Here is a 17,323-nt window from a genome sequence, read left to right on the forward strand (position 1 = left end):
TCAGGCCCAATCTGTCCATGTTTGGATTAAACTTGCCTCTAGGATGCTCTGACTGATTTGCCAATGTTGGGTAATATTTTTTCTGCATTGGTATAGTGATAGATTGTACTATCCAGGCCCATTCACGTGTGTTTTCTCAAATTGTAAAAGTTAACAAAAAAAAAAAAGATGAATTACATATACATGCATGACAAACCACCGAGTAGCATTCTGGTACTTTCTGCTGTGATGTTGTAAAGGATATTAATGCACAATAGACAATGCAAGTGCTACTCTTAGTAACTTCTGTTAAAATGTTCTCTGGGGACAATTTTCAGCAACAATTAACCGAACATATAGATTTAGAAGAAGAGGTGTACAGTCACAAAATCACTCAAAATCAAATGGTAGGCACATCACAGAGTATAATTTAAGTATATACTATATACATTCAATTAGAATCAAACGGTCTTCAAGAACTTTAAGTTAAAGTTTCCATGATGAGTATGTTGTGCGTTTTTTCATTTTGCACATTTTCTGCACCAATTAGCAAAAAATGTTTTTTTCATTGCATTTTTAGTGCGCTTTACTGCATTTTGTTTCCTTTTTGTAGATCAGGTTTTAAATAAAAACGCTTTACTAAAATTTTATTGATAAAGTCACATGTGAATTAAATGCGTTTTTTTAACCTGCAGATTTTCCTCATTTAATTAAAGTCTATAACGAAAATCTACAAAACGAATATTTGCCGTTAGAAATATTGACCTGCGGTGCAAGTTATAAATCCGCCGCATATCAGTTTATGCTGTCGAAAATAAAAAGAGCAGTGTGCGTGAGATTTCTATAAAACTGGAACTGCAAGATGCTGTATTATTTGCACAGCAAAAATTGGCATAATTAAAAACACATTGAATGCTCATTGCGGGAACTCACCCATGGGCCACATTCACACGTTCAGTATTTTCCATCAGTATTTGTAAGCCAAAACCAGGAGTGGGTGATAAATACAGAAGTGGTGCAGATGTTTCTATTATACTTTTCCTCTACTTGTTCCACTCCTGGTTTTGGCTTACAAATACTGATGTAAAATACTGACCAAATACTGAATGTGTGAACGTGGCCTTAGAAAACACTGAAATTCATTCATCAGCTGAGCAAATTAAATTAAAATCCAGATCGACCTGAAATTTAAAAAACTAAAAAGGCAAAAGAATATTTTATTGATACACAACCTGGTGTAGGTGGCATTTTTTTTAGTAAATAATAGCAGTGAATTAGTGGATTGTGAAAAATTGCTGCAGACAGAATGATTTAAATAAACGTCCATGTATTTTTATTGATTAGAATATTCAGGATATAGTTTTTTTTTTTTTAAATATATTTTTAAGACAATCTTGACATTATAGACAATTCTGGAGCAATGGGTTTTATGACTCTGCATGGTACAATTCCTCCTAAAATGTATGAATTGACAACTGGAATTTTGCATTTCCCCAATAACAGGGTGTGCATCTATGACATCGGCATTGATTGATCAGTGGTCTGTATAGGGACATGCCTCCGACAAGGATAGGAGCTTACAGTTTTTATTCATATATTTGCAGGAGTAATGCCAGAAGAAAGGCATACCAATTATATAATGAAAAAAAAAAAACAAGTCAGGAGAGCCGACATGTCCTTTTAAAATAAAGCTGCAGTGCAAGATCTCAAGTACTTTTTTGTGTTCTGCCTCCAGGATGGATTTCAACAATCTATTAGGTAGCGAGTCCCTTTGCAGGTAAGAAAACTCCATCTTTCCATGTATTAGAGCGCACGACAATGCAAGCACCAACACCGGCAGCCGGTGAGACGCTGCACAGGGACCATTAGGACTAAGTACGGAGCATGACATAACACGGGCAGCACAAGTAACATTAAATTAGACCACATTAATGTTATATAAAAAGGGATAATCCAGTATGAGCATTTTAAAAAGTCCAGATATAATGTTCTTATGTGCATGAACGTAGTTCATAATACATATCCAGTTCAGTAATTTCATAATTATTTTTCCACATCCCTCTAGAAAATTCAGTGCAGTTTTCACGATTATAAAATGACCCGCTTCCCTCGGAATCGTAGTAAAGAATTGCCATCGTCCACTTGTGATTATAGGGGTATAGATAATGCAAATGCTTTTCCCGTAGCTCTTTCACCGTCGTTGGCATGGTACATGCACATAGCACTATAGTGATGCTGCACAGAAAGACATCAATACACATACTGCTTGTATGAACTGACCCAACTGGATGGGAAGCTCCAGTCTGGGAACCTCTGCAGTAAGGAGTCAAGCTCAGGGGAGCGCTGATCCTCCCCAAAGAAAAAATGAGAAGCTGCTGCAACAGTAACTATTCCATCGAGATCTTCATCTGAACCCTGGAAAAGAAAAAGCAAAAAGTCAATGGTATATAACATACACCAGACACAGCAAGAGTACCCATTAGGGATGTAAACATTAACTAAAGAATTTATTACATCACCAAAAGAATTTGCTTTGATGTCACTTTTTGATCAGCGGAATCCTCACTGCTCCTCAGGGCCGATTTACCAGCAGCACCTGTGGACACACGCTGTCTAGGGAAATGCTGCACAGATACATTTTAGTAGATCGAGTCATACCCCCACTAGCCAGAAAGCTGCAATTGTAAATCCTGGGAAGACCACTTTAGGTCTATGCATTGATATTTTGTCATTATCAGGTGCTACAAACTGTTTAGTTTGGCTGACCCAAGACCACAGTGTAAAGCCACCTTTATGTCTGAAAAGTTATACTGTATAAGCAACAATACTACTATAACATCCGGCAGCGTGAACTGTACATGTTTGATTCATGGTTTATCTTCCCACAAATACACAGATGTGACTGGTCCATGTATAGATCTGCAAGATTTGCCTCTAATGAAATTACTAGGATACCCAGGGGTGTATCTAGGTGGGCAGGCAGCTGAGAGGCACCATTGGGCCACCTGATGTGGGGGTCCGAAATGTCTCCGAGGTGACTACATTTTGCCACCCCCTAGAGTGGGAATTGGCCATTTTCTTAAGGTACCGTTACACTAAACGACTTACCAACGATCACGACCAGCGATACGACCTGGCCGTGATCGTTGGTAAGTCGTTGTGTGGTCGCTGGGGAGCTGTCACACAGACAGCTCTCTCCAGCGACCAACGATCAGGGGAAAGACTTCGGCATCGTTGAAACGGTCTTCAACGATGCCGAAGTCCCTGGGGAACCAGGGTAAATATCGGCTTGCTAAGCGCAGGGACGCGCTTAGTAACCCGATGTTTACCCTGGTTACCATTGTAAAAGTTAAAAAAAACAAAAAAACAAAAACAGTACATACTCACTTTCCGTCTGTCACGTCCCCCGGCGTCAGCTTCCCGCACTAACTGTGTCAGCGCCGGCCGTAAAGCAGAGCACAGCGGTGACGTCATGACGTCACCGCTGTGCTCTGCTTTATGGCCGGCCGGCGCTGACACAGTCAGTGCGGGAAGCTGACAACGGGGGACGTGACAGACAACGGAATGTGAGTATGTACTGTTTTTTTTTTTTGTTTTTTTTTTACTTTTACAATGGTAACCAGGGTAAATATCGGGTTACTAAGCGCGGCCCTGCGCTTAGTAACCCGATATTTACCCTGGTTACCAGTGAACACATCGCTGGATCGGCATCACACACGCCGATTCAGCGATGACAGCGGGTGATCAGCGACCAAAAAAAAGGTCCTGATCACTCCCAGCGACCAACGATCTCCCAGCAGGGGCCTGATCGTTGGTCGCTGTCACGGATAATGATTTCGTTAACGATATCGTTGCTACGTCACAAAAAGCAACGATATCGTTAAAGAAATCGTTATGTGTGAAGGTACCTTTAGCCAGCTGTCAATGTGGGAGAATGTGAGTAAACAGTATGGGTGGGGGGCTGGGAATGTGCAATGTGTTAGTAGACAGTATGGGCAGGGTGGGGTGTGAGGAGACCGTATAGGAAGGAGGGAATGTGAGAAGAGACCTGTCTCAATACTGATGAGCAGGGGGGAATGTCTGAGCAGACAGTATGTGTAGCTGGGATACGAACTGAACAGTATGGAGGGGAATTGTGTGAGGGAACAGTATTAGGGAGAAAAGTGTACAGGGGCATTATTCAATAGCATTACAATGATACTGTTATTTTTAAAGGGCCCTGCGTCAGGGTGTGCTGCTGAAGACCGGAGAAGACTGAAGTCTGCAGAAATGAGCTGTGGATGTGAAAAGTCATCATGGCGTCTAGACAGGATGGAGAAGGAAAGAAAGTGAATGACTGCAATCAAAGACCATGTCATCTATAAAAGGTACCTGGATGTAGATATTTATTTGTGGTACTTACTACATCTCATCAGTGCTTTGGTTCCTGTATGGTTCACATTTGGTGGTGACTGGAACTACTCCCAGTATCTCCTTACCATTTTTAAGGACATACTGGGAGATTGTACATTCATGCGATGTACAATTGTATATGTAGCTGACCTCCTGGCATTACAATCGATTGCTGTAGTAAGCTTGGTGCTGTATTTATATACTGATGCTGGTTCTGTTGCTGATTTTGTTTACTGCTAGTCTTTCTCTTGATGTATTTCTGTCTTGTTGGTGGTTCTGGTGATGTATTCCTCTACTGATAGCGGTTATGGTAATGTATTTCTTGAGTGCAGCGGTACCCACACTGTGCAGTGATGAGGCAGTGACCCAGCAAAGTAAGTTCAAAGCAAAACGTGTTTTAACGTTCAACTCACAGAAAATACACAGCACACGATATCCTCCGGATTGCAGCCGGGAAACAAGACAGTCCACATCTGAGACCTGGTTGCCGTGGGCGACTGCACCGCCATGTACGCTGTGTGTGCCAGGCCTTTTGGCTTGGCTTGCCTTACACAGGTGGAGCTCTACAGAGCCTTCTGCTCTGCACACTTGCAAAACCAAACTGACACACCCAACCCCCTGCTTCAGGTTTTTTTTTTTTGCTTTTTTTTTTATTATACAAGGTAATCTGTGGCCGTAGGCCAAATGGAAAACTCGGCCATCAAGGAAACGGACTGCCGGACTGCCCGACTACCATCCTGTAGTCCGTTTAAAAAAATAAAATCCAAGAGCATGTCTTCTTAAATGTGCCTTGGACAAATAGCTTGCCCAAGACCAACACTTACTTTTATTTTGCATTACAATCACAGCTATGCCTGTGACGGCAATGCACTCCCATGACCTCAATACACCTCTGGGGGTGGGGGTGGGGGTGGGGGGGGTTTGTAATGGGACACAGAGACCCTCGCATATGACACCAATCACTGCCTCACATACCACTTCCTGTTCCAACCTGTGGGGTTGAACACTACCACACAGGGACGCATGAAAGGGCATCCGCATGTCCCCGTGACTTCCCTGCCCGACTCTCTACTGAGAAACCAAAGTTTTGTAGGGACACGAACCATCGGTTGATGCGAGCATTCCTCCCCTTTGCGTTTCTCCTCAACACTTTGTTAAGTGACCGCCCACTTCACCCTCTCTCTGTTGCAGAAGACACATCTACTTTCCTGACTGACAGTAGATTTTGGCCAGTTTTGGGTGGCCTCGACCTTGTTTATTTGGGGTTTGATAACCACGCAGCTAATCCCATAGCCTAAGTACCTGGCTTCTGGCACTTGGTACTGTTTCCTCCAAACCCTTACCTGTGCCTCGGTGACTATGTTATGCTGGATAACCGCGTTCTGCCCCAGCAGCTCCAGGCATACATCTGTATTACGTCGCACCCGAACCAGAGCCTCCCGTCGCTGCTGATTAGCGAGTGCTCTATTCATTTTAACCTGACCCCCGGCTACATCCTTGGCCGGTGCCAGAGGGTTCCCCGTGGATACGACCGTAGTCGCCTCCATGACAACCCATTCTCGGTTCCTTCAGGCTTTCTTTTTAAACGTGCGTCTCTAAGTGGGACCCTGGATCTGAACTGTCCTGAACTTACAGGGAGACATTTGCATCTCGGGGTTCGGTGGGGTCTCCTCAACCTTTCCTGCCAAAATCTTCAGGGGAAATCTATCAGGGTTACACTCTGTCCCTAGGTTGTCGACCCCTATGGCAGGTTATCCCCTGACACTGGATATTCGGGTTTTGCGCCCGGAACAACATTTACCTTGGGAGGGTTAAACCTGGACTCCCACAGGAACCAGAACAGGGGCAAGTCTCTTCCCAACACAGTCCCATATGGAAAAGTCTTTACCACTCCCACCACATGTTTGATGTCTCCACACGGTGTGGAAAAAATAACCTCCACGGTCGAGTACTCTCGGATTTCCCCATGGATACCCATCACCTCCACTTTCCGTCCTTTGAAGTTGTCACTAAGCTCCCCGAATCCAGGAGAGCCTCTGTTTGGTACCCATTCACAAGTATCTGGCACAGCTGGGGCTCGCTGTCGGCAGTGCCTGTAGTGGAGGTACAGACTGGCTGGGCATACATAGACACACAGCGAGTATACCCGCAGTTCATGGGTTCAGATATCAGGGGGCAGTTGCCAGCCACATGTCCGGGCCCTTGGCACCGCCAACAATTAATCGCTGGGCACAACTATAGTTCGGGGTCGCTTTAGGGGAATTTTGTCACCCTCACTTCGGGTTACCCCTTATCTCGGGCTCGGTCCTGGTTAGCCCCAAAGAGAGGTTTGAGGACTTTTCCCCGTCTTCTGGGCTGGAGAGGCCTTACGTGACAGCCGAAGTGGAGCAGTGTCCCACACAAAGTCCTGAGTGGTTGTATACCGCCTGGGTCCCTTTGCCCCACCCACCGCTGTATGGGTGCTGCCAGAGCCCTTACCAGCCGGTCGACCACCACCCTCTCTACTATCTGGAGCAGGGTTAAGGTCTCAGGTTGCAGAATTTTTATTTTTTTTTTGCCTGAGACCTGGCGGGACTAGACTCTGCAAAGGACCACTGGTACACCTGCTGAGCCCGCACATAGGTATTAAACCATAGTCGGACAAGGATCTCACCTCTCAGCTTCTGCCAATCCATTTGATCGTCCAGACTGAGATCCAGGTAAGCCTTCTAGGCATCTTCCGTCAGGAACGGGGCCACCACCTCAGCCCACTGGGTCGCTGGCAAGCTCTCCCACTCTGCAGTGCGTTCAAAGACCGTGAGGAAGGCCTCCATGTCATCCTCAGGACTCATCTTCCTTAAGGCTGACCGAACTTTATACCAAACCTCAGAACGGATTGCGGTTGCTGGTGGGGCCACCTCTCGCATAGCTGCGATCTGCTGCATCAACAGGTTATTGGTCTGCTGTAATTGGTGCTGCTCCTGCTGCTGTTGCTGCAGCTCCTGCTGGCATCGCTGCTGCTCTTTTGTTGTCGCTGCTGAGTGAGGACCAACTGCTTCAAAAGCTCCTCCATCTCGTCAGCAGGCTTGAGCTGTAGCGTTGCAGGCTTAATTACTGACATGCAGCACGCTTTGGGGTATGCCTCAGTTCACACTTCCCACAATCTCCAACCATATGCGTTGCAGTGGTATTCACACTGTGCAGTGATGAGGCAGTGACCCAGCAAAGTTCAAAGCAAAACGTGTTTTAATGTCCAACTCACAGAAAATACACAGCACACAATACCCTCCAGATCGCAGCCGGGAAACAAGACAGTCTATATCTGAGACCTGGTTGCCGTGGGCGACTGCACCGCCGTGTACGCTGTTTGTGCCAGGCCTTTTGGCTTTGCTTGCCTTGCTTGCACACTTGCAAAACCAAACTGACACACCCAACAGAGGTTTTTACAAGGAACCTGTGGCCGTAGGACACATAGAAAATCCGTCCGGGAAGGAAACCGACTGCCCCACTACCATCCTGTAGTCTGTTTAAAAAATTTAAGTCCAGAGCAGGTTTTCTTAAATCGGCCTTGGACACATAGCTTGCCCAAGACCAACACTTATTTTATTTTGGATTGCAATCACAGCTATGCCACACTGTGTAAACTGACCTGCGGTACATATTTGACATCCACAACATGTCAATTTCTCTTGTGGGTATGATATGCAGATTTTCACCATGGAAATCCCATTGCAGAGATGTTCTAAAAATGCATGTAGTTCATTTAATACCAACAGGTTTTATTTGCAGGAGCATATTATCAATGTTGGCTAGCTGAAGTATTTTTCTCCCAGAATAGGATTGGATTCTATCAAAGGAAAAGAGGAAAACCTCTTGCTCTGCTTTAATTTAAACGTTGTTTTTTGCTTTCGTGCCAGCAGTGGTTAATGTCAGTTTCCTTGCTGGAAGCTGCTGTGTTGCTGGTCAGCTGATGTGGGTGGTGACCACTCCCAACATCCTTTAAATAGTCACATGAAACATCAGTTGACTGTTGGTAATAAGAGTTTTCTATGGTAGACCAGCCTTGGAGTGGCAGCTCTCTGGTGTCAGTGCCGAATCTGCCACTTCTGTGAAGTTCGGGGTCTAGTTTCTGTGTTACTTGTATATTTTCCCTGTTTGTCTCGTGCTTGTCACTATCCCCTGTGTTTACACCATCTGCAGTGGTGAGGCTAGTGTCCCAGTGGTGAGGCTAATGTCCTTGCTGGCCAGTGCACTAGCAAGGGTTTAGTGAGGTGATACCTAGGGACAAGGCACGTGATGGTGGCGTGGGGGAATCGCATAGGTCATTAGGGTAGCTTAGGGATAGGCACAGGTTGTGTTAGGAGGTGCCCCATCCCTCGTTCCCTATTGTTAGGGCCTTCCTCTCCCTTTTTCCATCCCCGTTGATGTTTGTTGTGCCATCCGCTGGACCGACCCTTCTGGGTCTCATAGATGGCATTGCATAACATATCAGACATGGGACAGACCCATCTGCTTACCTTAACTTCAATCCAGAATTTCCATGCAGGAGCCTGAAGGCCATGGGAATAATATATAAAGTAGTCTCCTCCACTGCTGGATACTGGAATCCCATCACCCAGTGACCAGCTGGACAGCACAGACGTTTCATGTGGACGGATGTACACTGTGATATGACTGGGTCCTGCCAGAGAGAAACAGTTTTGTATGTGGAACAAAGTGTATATTTACACTGGCATCAGAAATAAGTGCTTCAGTTAAGAATGACCTACACTGTGCATGATATGTCTGCTATTATACAGGTGTAAAGAGTTGGTATCTAAAATGAATTACTGAAGATTATCTACTGAATAAGATAAATATAAAAATACAACTTTATTAGACACCATATCATGCCAATTTTTTCTTTTCTCTGTTAAAACTCTGTTTTAATTATGTTATATGATTATGTAAAAAAAAAGAGCAAGGTGCTCACCTTTAACTTCAAAATTCAGACGTACAGCACCCCACGGCATTTCTTCTTTGGATTCCAGTTTAAAATCCATGTCCTTGGAGACTGGAGGATGAGCAGCAGGTATGTACCAATTTTTTCTGTTGAGGAGAAAAAAAAATTCAGCTGATTTGATCCAAAATTACCAAATCAATACATTCACATTTCTTTACCCCCTTTACCCCTAAGGGTGGTTTGCACGTTAATGACCGGGCCAATTTTTACAATTCTGACCACTGTCCCTTTATGAGGTAATGACTCTGGAACGCTTCAACGGATCCCAGTGATTCTGACATTGTTTTTCCGTGACATATTGTACTTCATGATAGTGGTAACATTTCTTCAGTATGACTTTCGTTTATTTGTGAAAAAAATGGAAATTTGGCAAAAATTTTGAAAATTTCGCAATTTTCCAACTTTGAATTTTCATGCCCTTAGCTCACAGAGATATGTCACACAAAATACTTAATAAGTAACATTTCCCACATGTCTACTTTACATCAGCACAATTTTGTAACCAAATGTTTTGTTTGTTAGGAAGATCTAAGGGTTAAAAGTTGACCATCAATTTCTCATTTTTACAACAAAATTTACAAAACCATTTTTTATGGACCAGATCACATTTGAAGAACCTTTGAGGGGTCTATATGAAAGAAGATGCCCAAAAGTGACACCATTCTAAAAGCTGCACCCCTTAAGGTGCTCAAAACCACATTCAAGAAGTTTACTAACCCTTCAGGTGCTTCATAGGAATTTTAGGTATGTGGGGAAAAAAATAAACATTTAACTTTTTCTCACAAAAAATTTATTCTAGATCCAATTTTTTTTTTATTTTGACAAGAGTAACAGGAAAAAATAGACCCCACAGTTTGTGGGGAATTTTCTCCTGAGCATACTGATACTCAATATGAGGGAGAAAATCACAGTTTGGGTGCACGACAGAGCACGAAAGGAGCACCATTTGACTTTTTGAGTGCAAAATTTGCTAGAACAATTGGCGGACGCCATGTCTCATTTGGAGAGCCCATGATGTGCCTAAACAGTGAAAATCGCCCACAAGTGACACCATTTTGAAAGCTAGACCCCTCAGGGAACTGATCTAGATATGTGGTGAGCACACAGAAGTTTATAATGTTGAGCCGTAAAAAAAAAATAATAATCACATTTTCCCCACAAATGTATTTTTAGCACAAAATGTTGCATTTTCATAAGGGTAACAAGAGAAATTGCACCATACAATTTGTTGTGCAATTTCTCCTGAGCACACCGATACCAAATATGAGGGAAAAAAACTTTTGGCGCACAGTAGGGCTCAAAATGGAAGGAACGTCATTTGACTTGTTGAATGTAAAATTTCTTAATCATTAGCGGATGTCATGTCCCATTTGGAGAGCCCCTGATGTGCCTAAACAGTGGAAACCCCCCACAAGTGACACCATTTTGGAAACTAGACCCCTCGAGGAATGTATTTGCGTAGTGAGCACATTGAACTCCCAGGTGCTTCACAGAAGTTTATAAAGTTGAGCTGTGAAAATAAAAAATAAAATAAAAAAAATCACATAAAAAAAATAATAATCCCATTTTCCCCACAAAAAAGTTATTTTGGCCCCAAATTTTACATTTTTATAAGAGTAAGAGAAAAAAGTTGCACCATAAAATTTGTTGTGCAATTTCTCTCGAGTACACCAATACCCCATATGTAGGCGAATACTACTTTTGAGGCACAGTGCAAAGCTCAGAAGGGAAGAGGCGCCATATTGGAGTTCAGATATTGCTGGAATGGTTTGAGGGTGCCATGTCACACTGGCAGAGCCCCTGAGGTGCCAGGGCAACAGAAACCTCCTATATGTGACCTCATTTTACAAACTATACTCCCCAACGAATTAATCTAGTGGTGCACTGATCATATTGGCACCACATGTGCCTCACAGAATTTTATACCACTGAGCGGTGAAGAAAGAAGAATTACATTTTTACCTTTTAATTACCGTATATACTCGAGTATAAGCCGACCAGAGTATAAGCCGACCCCCCTAATTTTGCCACAAAAAAACTGGGAAAATTTAATGACTCGAGTTTAACCCCTTACCGGCATCGGACGTACTATACCGTCCGATGCCGGCTCCCCTGCTTTGATGCAGGGCTCCGCGGTGAGCCCGCATCAAAGCCGGGACATGTCAGCTGTTTTGAACAGCTGACATGTGCCTGTAATAGGCGCGGGCAGAATCGCGATCTGCCCGCACCTATTAACTAGTTAAATGCCGCTGTCAAACGCAGACAGCGGCATTTAACCACCGCTTCCGGCCGGGCGGCCGGAAATGACGTCATCGCCGACCCCGTCACATGATCGGGGGTCGGCGATGCTTGTATATTGTAACCATAGAGGTCCATGAGACCTCTATGGTTACTGATGACCGGTGGCTGTGAGCGCCACCCTGTGGTCGGCGCTCACAGCACACCTCCATTTTTGCTACATAGCAGCGATCAGCAGATCGCTGCTATGTAGCAGAGCCGATCGCGTTGTGCCTGCTTCTAGCCTCCCATGGAGGCTATTGAAGCATGGCAAAAGTTAAAAAAAAAAGTTTAAAAAAATGTGAAAAAAATAAAAAAAAACATACAAGTTTAAATCACCCCCCTTTCGCCCCAATCAAAATAAATCAATTAAAAAAATATCAAATCTACGCATATTTGGTATCGCCGCGCTCAGAATCGCCCGATCTATCAATTAAAAAAAAGTATTAACCTGATCGCTAAACAGCGTAGCGGGAAAAAAATTCGAAACGCCAGAATTACGTTTTTTTTGGGTCGCCGCGACATTGCATTAAAATGCAATAACGGGCGATCAAAAGAACGTATCTGCACCGAAATGCTATCATTAAAAACGTCATCTCGGCACGCAAAAAATAAGCCCTCAACCGACCCCAGATCACGAAAAATGGAGACGCTACGAGTATCGGAAAATGGCGCAATTTTTTTTTTTAGCAAAGTTTGGAATTTTTTTTCACCACTTAGATAAAAAATAACCTAGTCATGTTAGGTGTCTATGAACTCGTACTGACCTGGAGAATCATAATGGCAAGTCATTTTTAGCATTTAGTGAACCTAGCAAAAAAGCCAATCAAAAAACAAGTGTGGGATTGCACTTTTTTTGCAATTTCACCGCACTTGGAATTTTTTTCCCGTTTTCTAGTACACAACATGCTAAAACCAATGATGTTGTTCAAAAGTACAACTCGTCCCGCAAAAAATAAGCCCTCACATGGCCAAATTGACGGAAAAATAAAAAAGTTATGGCTCTGGGAAGGAGGGGAGCGAAAAACGAACACGGAAAAACGAAAAATCCCCTGGTCATGAAGGGGTTAAGCCTAGGGTGGGAAATGCAGCAGCTACTACTGGTAAATGTCAAAAGTAAAAATAGATACCAATAAAAGTAAAATTAATTGAGACATCAGTAGGTTAAGTGTTTTTGAATATCCATATTGAATCAGGAGCCCCATATAATGCTCCATACAGTTTATGATGGGCCCCATAATATGCTCCATATTAAAATATGCCCCATATAATCCTGCATAAAGGTTAATAATGGCCCCATAAGATGCTCGATAGTCACATTTGCCCAATATAATGTTGATTATGGCCCCATAAGATGCTCCATAAAGATATTTGCCCCATATAGTGCTGCACAAACCTTGATTATGGCCACATAAGATGCTCCATACAGACACTTGCCCCATATAATGCTCCACAAACATTAACCCCTTTACCCCCAAGGGTGGTTTGCACGTTAATGACCAGGCCAATTTTTACAATTCTGACCACTGTCCCTTTATGAGGTTATAACTCCGAAACGCTTCAACGGATCCTGGTGATTCTGACACTGTTTTCTCGTGACATATTGTACTTCATGATAGTGGTAAAATTTCTTTGATAGTACCTGCGTTTATTTGTGAAAAAAACGGAAATTTGGCGAAAATTTTGAAAATTTCGCAATTTTCAAACTTTGAATTTTTATGCAATTAAATCACAGAGATATGTCACACAAAATACTTAATAAGTAACATTTCCCACATGTCTCCTTTACATCAGCATAATTTTGGAACCAATTTTTTTTTTTGTTAGGGAGTTATAAGGGTTAAAAGTTGACCAGCAATTTCTCATTTTTACAACACAATTTTTTTTTAGGGACCACGTCTCATTTGAAGTAATTTTGAGGGGTCTATATGATAGAAAATGCCCAAGTGTGACACCATTCTAAAAACTGCACCCCTCAAGGTGCTCAAAACCACATTCAAGAAGTTTATTAACCCTTCAGGTGTTTAATAGAAATTTTTGGAATGTTTAAATAAAAATGAACATTTAACTTTTTTACACAAAAAATTTACTTCAGCTCCAATTTGTTTTATTTTACCAAGGGCAACAGGAGAAATTGGACCCAAAAAGTTGTTGTCCAATTTGTCCTGAGTACACTGATACCCCATATGTGGCAGTAAACCACTGTTTGGGCGCATGGGAGAGCTCGGAAGGGAAGGAGCGCTATTTGACTTTTCAATGCAAAATTGACAGGAATTGAGATGGGACGCCATGTTGCGTTTGGAGAGCCACTGATGTGCCTAAACATTGAAACCCCCCACAAGTGACACCATTTTGGAAAGTAGACCCCCTAAGGAACTTATCTGGATGTGTGGTGAGCACTTTGACCCACCAAGTGCTTCACAGAAGTTTATAATGCAGAACCGTAAAAATAAAAAATCATATTTTTTCACAAAAATTATATTTTTGCCCCCAATTTTTTATTTTTCCAAGGGTAAGAGAAGAAATTGGACCTCAAAAGTTGTTGTCCAATTTGTCCTGAGTACGCTGATAGCCCATATGTGGCAGTAAACCACTGTTTGGGCGCATGGGAGAGCTCAGAAGGGAAGGAGCGCAGTTTGACTTTTCAATGCAAAATTGACAGAAATTGAGATGGGACGCCATGTTGCGTTTGGAGAGCCACTGATGTGTCTAAACATTGAAACCCCCCACAAGTGACACCATTTTGGAAAGTAGACCCCCTAAGGAACTTCTCTAGAGGTGTGGTGAGCACTTTGACCCACCAAGTGCTTCACAGAAGTTTATAATGCAGAACCGTAAAAATAAAAAATCATATTTTTTCACAAAAATTATATTTTTGCCCCCAATTTTTTATTTTTCCAAGGGTAAGAGAAGAAATTGGACCTCAAAAGTTGTTGTCCAATTTGTCCCGAGTACGCTGATACCCCATATGTGGCAGTAAACCACTGTTTGGGCGCATGGGAGAGCTCGGAAGGGAAGGAGCGCCGTTTGACTTTTCAATGCAAAATTGACAGGAATTGAGATGGGACGCCATGTTGCGTTTGGAGAGCCACTGATGTGCCTAAACATTGAAACCCCCCACAAGTGACACCATTTTGGAAAGTAGACCCCCTAAGGAACTTATCTGGATGTGTGGTGAGCACTTTGACCCACCAAGGGCTTCACAGAAGTTTATAATGCAGAGCCATAAAAATAAAACAAAATTTTTTTCCCACAAAAATTATTTTTTAGCCCCCAGTTTTGTATTTTCCCTAGGGTAACAGGAGAAATTGGACCCCAAAAGTTGTTGTCCAATTTGTCCTGAGTACGCTGATACCCCATATGTGGGGGGGAACCACAGTTTGGGCGCATGGGAGGGTTCGGAAGGGAAGGAGCGCCATTTGGAATGCAGACTTAGATGGAATGGTCTGCAGGCGTCACATTGCGTTTGCAGAGCCCCTAATGTACCTAAACAGTAGAAACCCCCCACAAGTGACACCATTTTGGAAAGTAGACCCCCTAAGGAACTCATCTTGATGTGTTGTGAGAGCTTTGAACCCCCAAGTATTTCACTACAGTTTATAACGCAGAGCCATGCAAATAAAAAATATTTTTTTTTCCACAAAAATTATATTTTAGCCCCCAGTTTTGTATTTTTCCAAGGTTAGCAGGAGAAATTGGACCCTAAATGTTGTTGTCCAATTTGTCCTGAGTACGCTGATACCCGATATGTGGGGGGAACCACCGTTTGGGCGCATGGGAGGGCTCGGAAGGGAAGGAGCATCATTTGGAATGCAGACTTAGATGGATTGGTCTGCAGGCGTCACATTGCGTTTGCAGAGCCCCTAATGTACCTAAACAGTAGAAACCCCCCACAAGTGACCCCATATTGGAAACTAGACCCCTCAATGAACTTATCTAGATGTGTTGTGAGAACTTTGAACCCCCAAGTGTTTCACTACAGTTTATAACGCAGAGCCGTGAAAATAAAAAATCTTTTTGTTTTCCCACAAAAATTATTTTTTAGCCCCCAGGTTTGTATTTTCCCAAGGGTAACAGGAGAAATTGGTCCACAAAAGTTGTTGTCCAATTTGTCCTGAGTACGCTGATACCCCATATGTTGGGGTAAACCCCTGTTTGGGCACACAGGAGAGCTCGGAAGGGAAGGAGCACTGTTTTACTTTTTCAACGCAGAATTGGCTGGAATTGAGATCGGACGCCATGTCGTGTTTGGAGAGCCCCTGATGTGCCGAAACAGTGGAAACCCCCCAATTATAACTGAAACCCTAATCTAAACACACCCCTAACCCTAATTCCAACGGTAACCCTAACCACACCTCTAACCCTGACACACCCCTAACCCTAATCCCAACCCTATTCCCAACTGTAAATGTAATCTAAACCCTAACCCTAACTTTAGCCCCAACCCTAACTGTAGCCCCAACCCTAACCCTAACCCTAGCCCTAACCCTAGCCCTAACCCTAACCCTAGCCCTAACCCTAGCCCTAACCCTAGCCCTAACCCTAGCCCTAACCCTAGCCCTAACCCTAGCCCTAGCCCTAACCCTAGCCCTAACCCTAGCCCTAACCCTAGCCCTAACCCTAGCCCTAACCCTAGCCCTAACCCTAGCCCTAATGGGAAAATGGAAATAAATACATTTTTTTTTATTTTTCCCTAACTAAGGGGGTGATGAAGGGGGGTTTGATTTACTTTTATAGCGAGTTTTTTAGCGGATTTTTATGATTGGCAGCCGTCACACACTGAAAGACCCTTTTTATTGCAAAAAATATTTTTTGCAATACCACATTTTGAGAGCTATAATTTTTCCATATTTTGGTCCACAGAGTCATGTGAGGTCTTGTTTTTTGCGGGACGAGTTGACGTTTTTATTGAAAACATTTTTGGGCACGTGACATTTTTTTATCGCTTTTTATTCCGATTTTTGTGAGGAAGAATGACCAAAAGCCAGCTATTCATGAATTTCTATTGGGGGAGGCGTTTATACCGTTCCGCGTTTGGTAAAATTGATAAATCAGTTTTATTCTTCGGGTCAGTACGATTACAGCGATACCTCATTTATATCATTTTTTTATGGTTTGGTGCTTTTATACGATAAAAACTATTTTACAGAAAAAATAATTATTTTTGCATCGCTTTATTCTCAGGACTATAACTTTTTTATTTTTTTGCTGATGATGCTGTATGGCGGCTCTTTTTTTGCGGGACAATATGACGCTTTCAGCGGTACCATGGTTATTTATATCTGTCCTTTTGATCGCGTGTTATTCCACTTTTTGTTCGGCGGTATGATAATAAAGCGTTGTTTTTTGCCTCGTTTTTTTTTTTTTTTTCTTACGGTGTTTACTGAAGGGGTTAACTAGTGGGACAGTTTTATAGGTCGGGTCGTTACGGACGCGGCGATACTAAATATGTGTACTTTTATTGGTTTTTTTTTTTTATTTAGATGAAGAAATGTATTTATGGGAATAATATATTTTTTTTTTTTTCATTATTTTGGAATATTTTTTTTAATTTTTTTTTACACATTTGGAAAATTTTTTTTTTACTTTTTTACTTTGTCCCAGGGGGGCACATCACAGATCAGTGATCTGACAGTTTGCACAGCACTCTGTCAGATCACTGATCTGACATGCAGCGCTGCAGCCTTCACAGTG

At 42.8% G+C, this 17,323-nt stretch overlaps 1 protein-coding gene across 1 annotated transcript in view; it reads right to left on the reverse strand.

Moving 5' to 3' along the window:
• Positions 1 to 1,289: 1,289 nt before the first annotated feature.
• Positions 1,290 to 17,323, reverse strand: part of ERMP1 (endoplasmic reticulum metallopeptidase 1) — a 68,993-nt gene continuing 52,959 nt past the window's right edge. Inside the window, exons 13-15 of the mRNA XM_069764374.1 lie at positions 9,323 to 9,438; positions 8,868 to 9,031; positions 1,290 to 2,394 (exon numbers count right to left, since the gene is read on the reverse strand). Of these exons, the coding sequence (XP_069620475.1) occupies positions 2,230 to 2,394; positions 8,868 to 9,031; positions 9,323 to 9,438 (445 nt within the window). The 3' untranslated portion in view covers positions 1,290 to 2,229. The remainder of the gene's footprint in view (positions 2,395 to 8,867; positions 9,032 to 9,322; positions 9,439 to 17,323) is intronic.

Source organism: Ranitomeya imitator, chromosome 1 (assembly GCF_032444005.1).
Source record: "Ranitomeya imitator isolate aRanImi1 chromosome 1, aRanImi1.pri, whole genome shotgun sequence".
In the NCBI taxonomy this organism is placed as follows: Eukaryota; Metazoa; Chordata; class Amphibia; order Anura; family Dendrobatidae; genus Ranitomeya; species Ranitomeya imitator.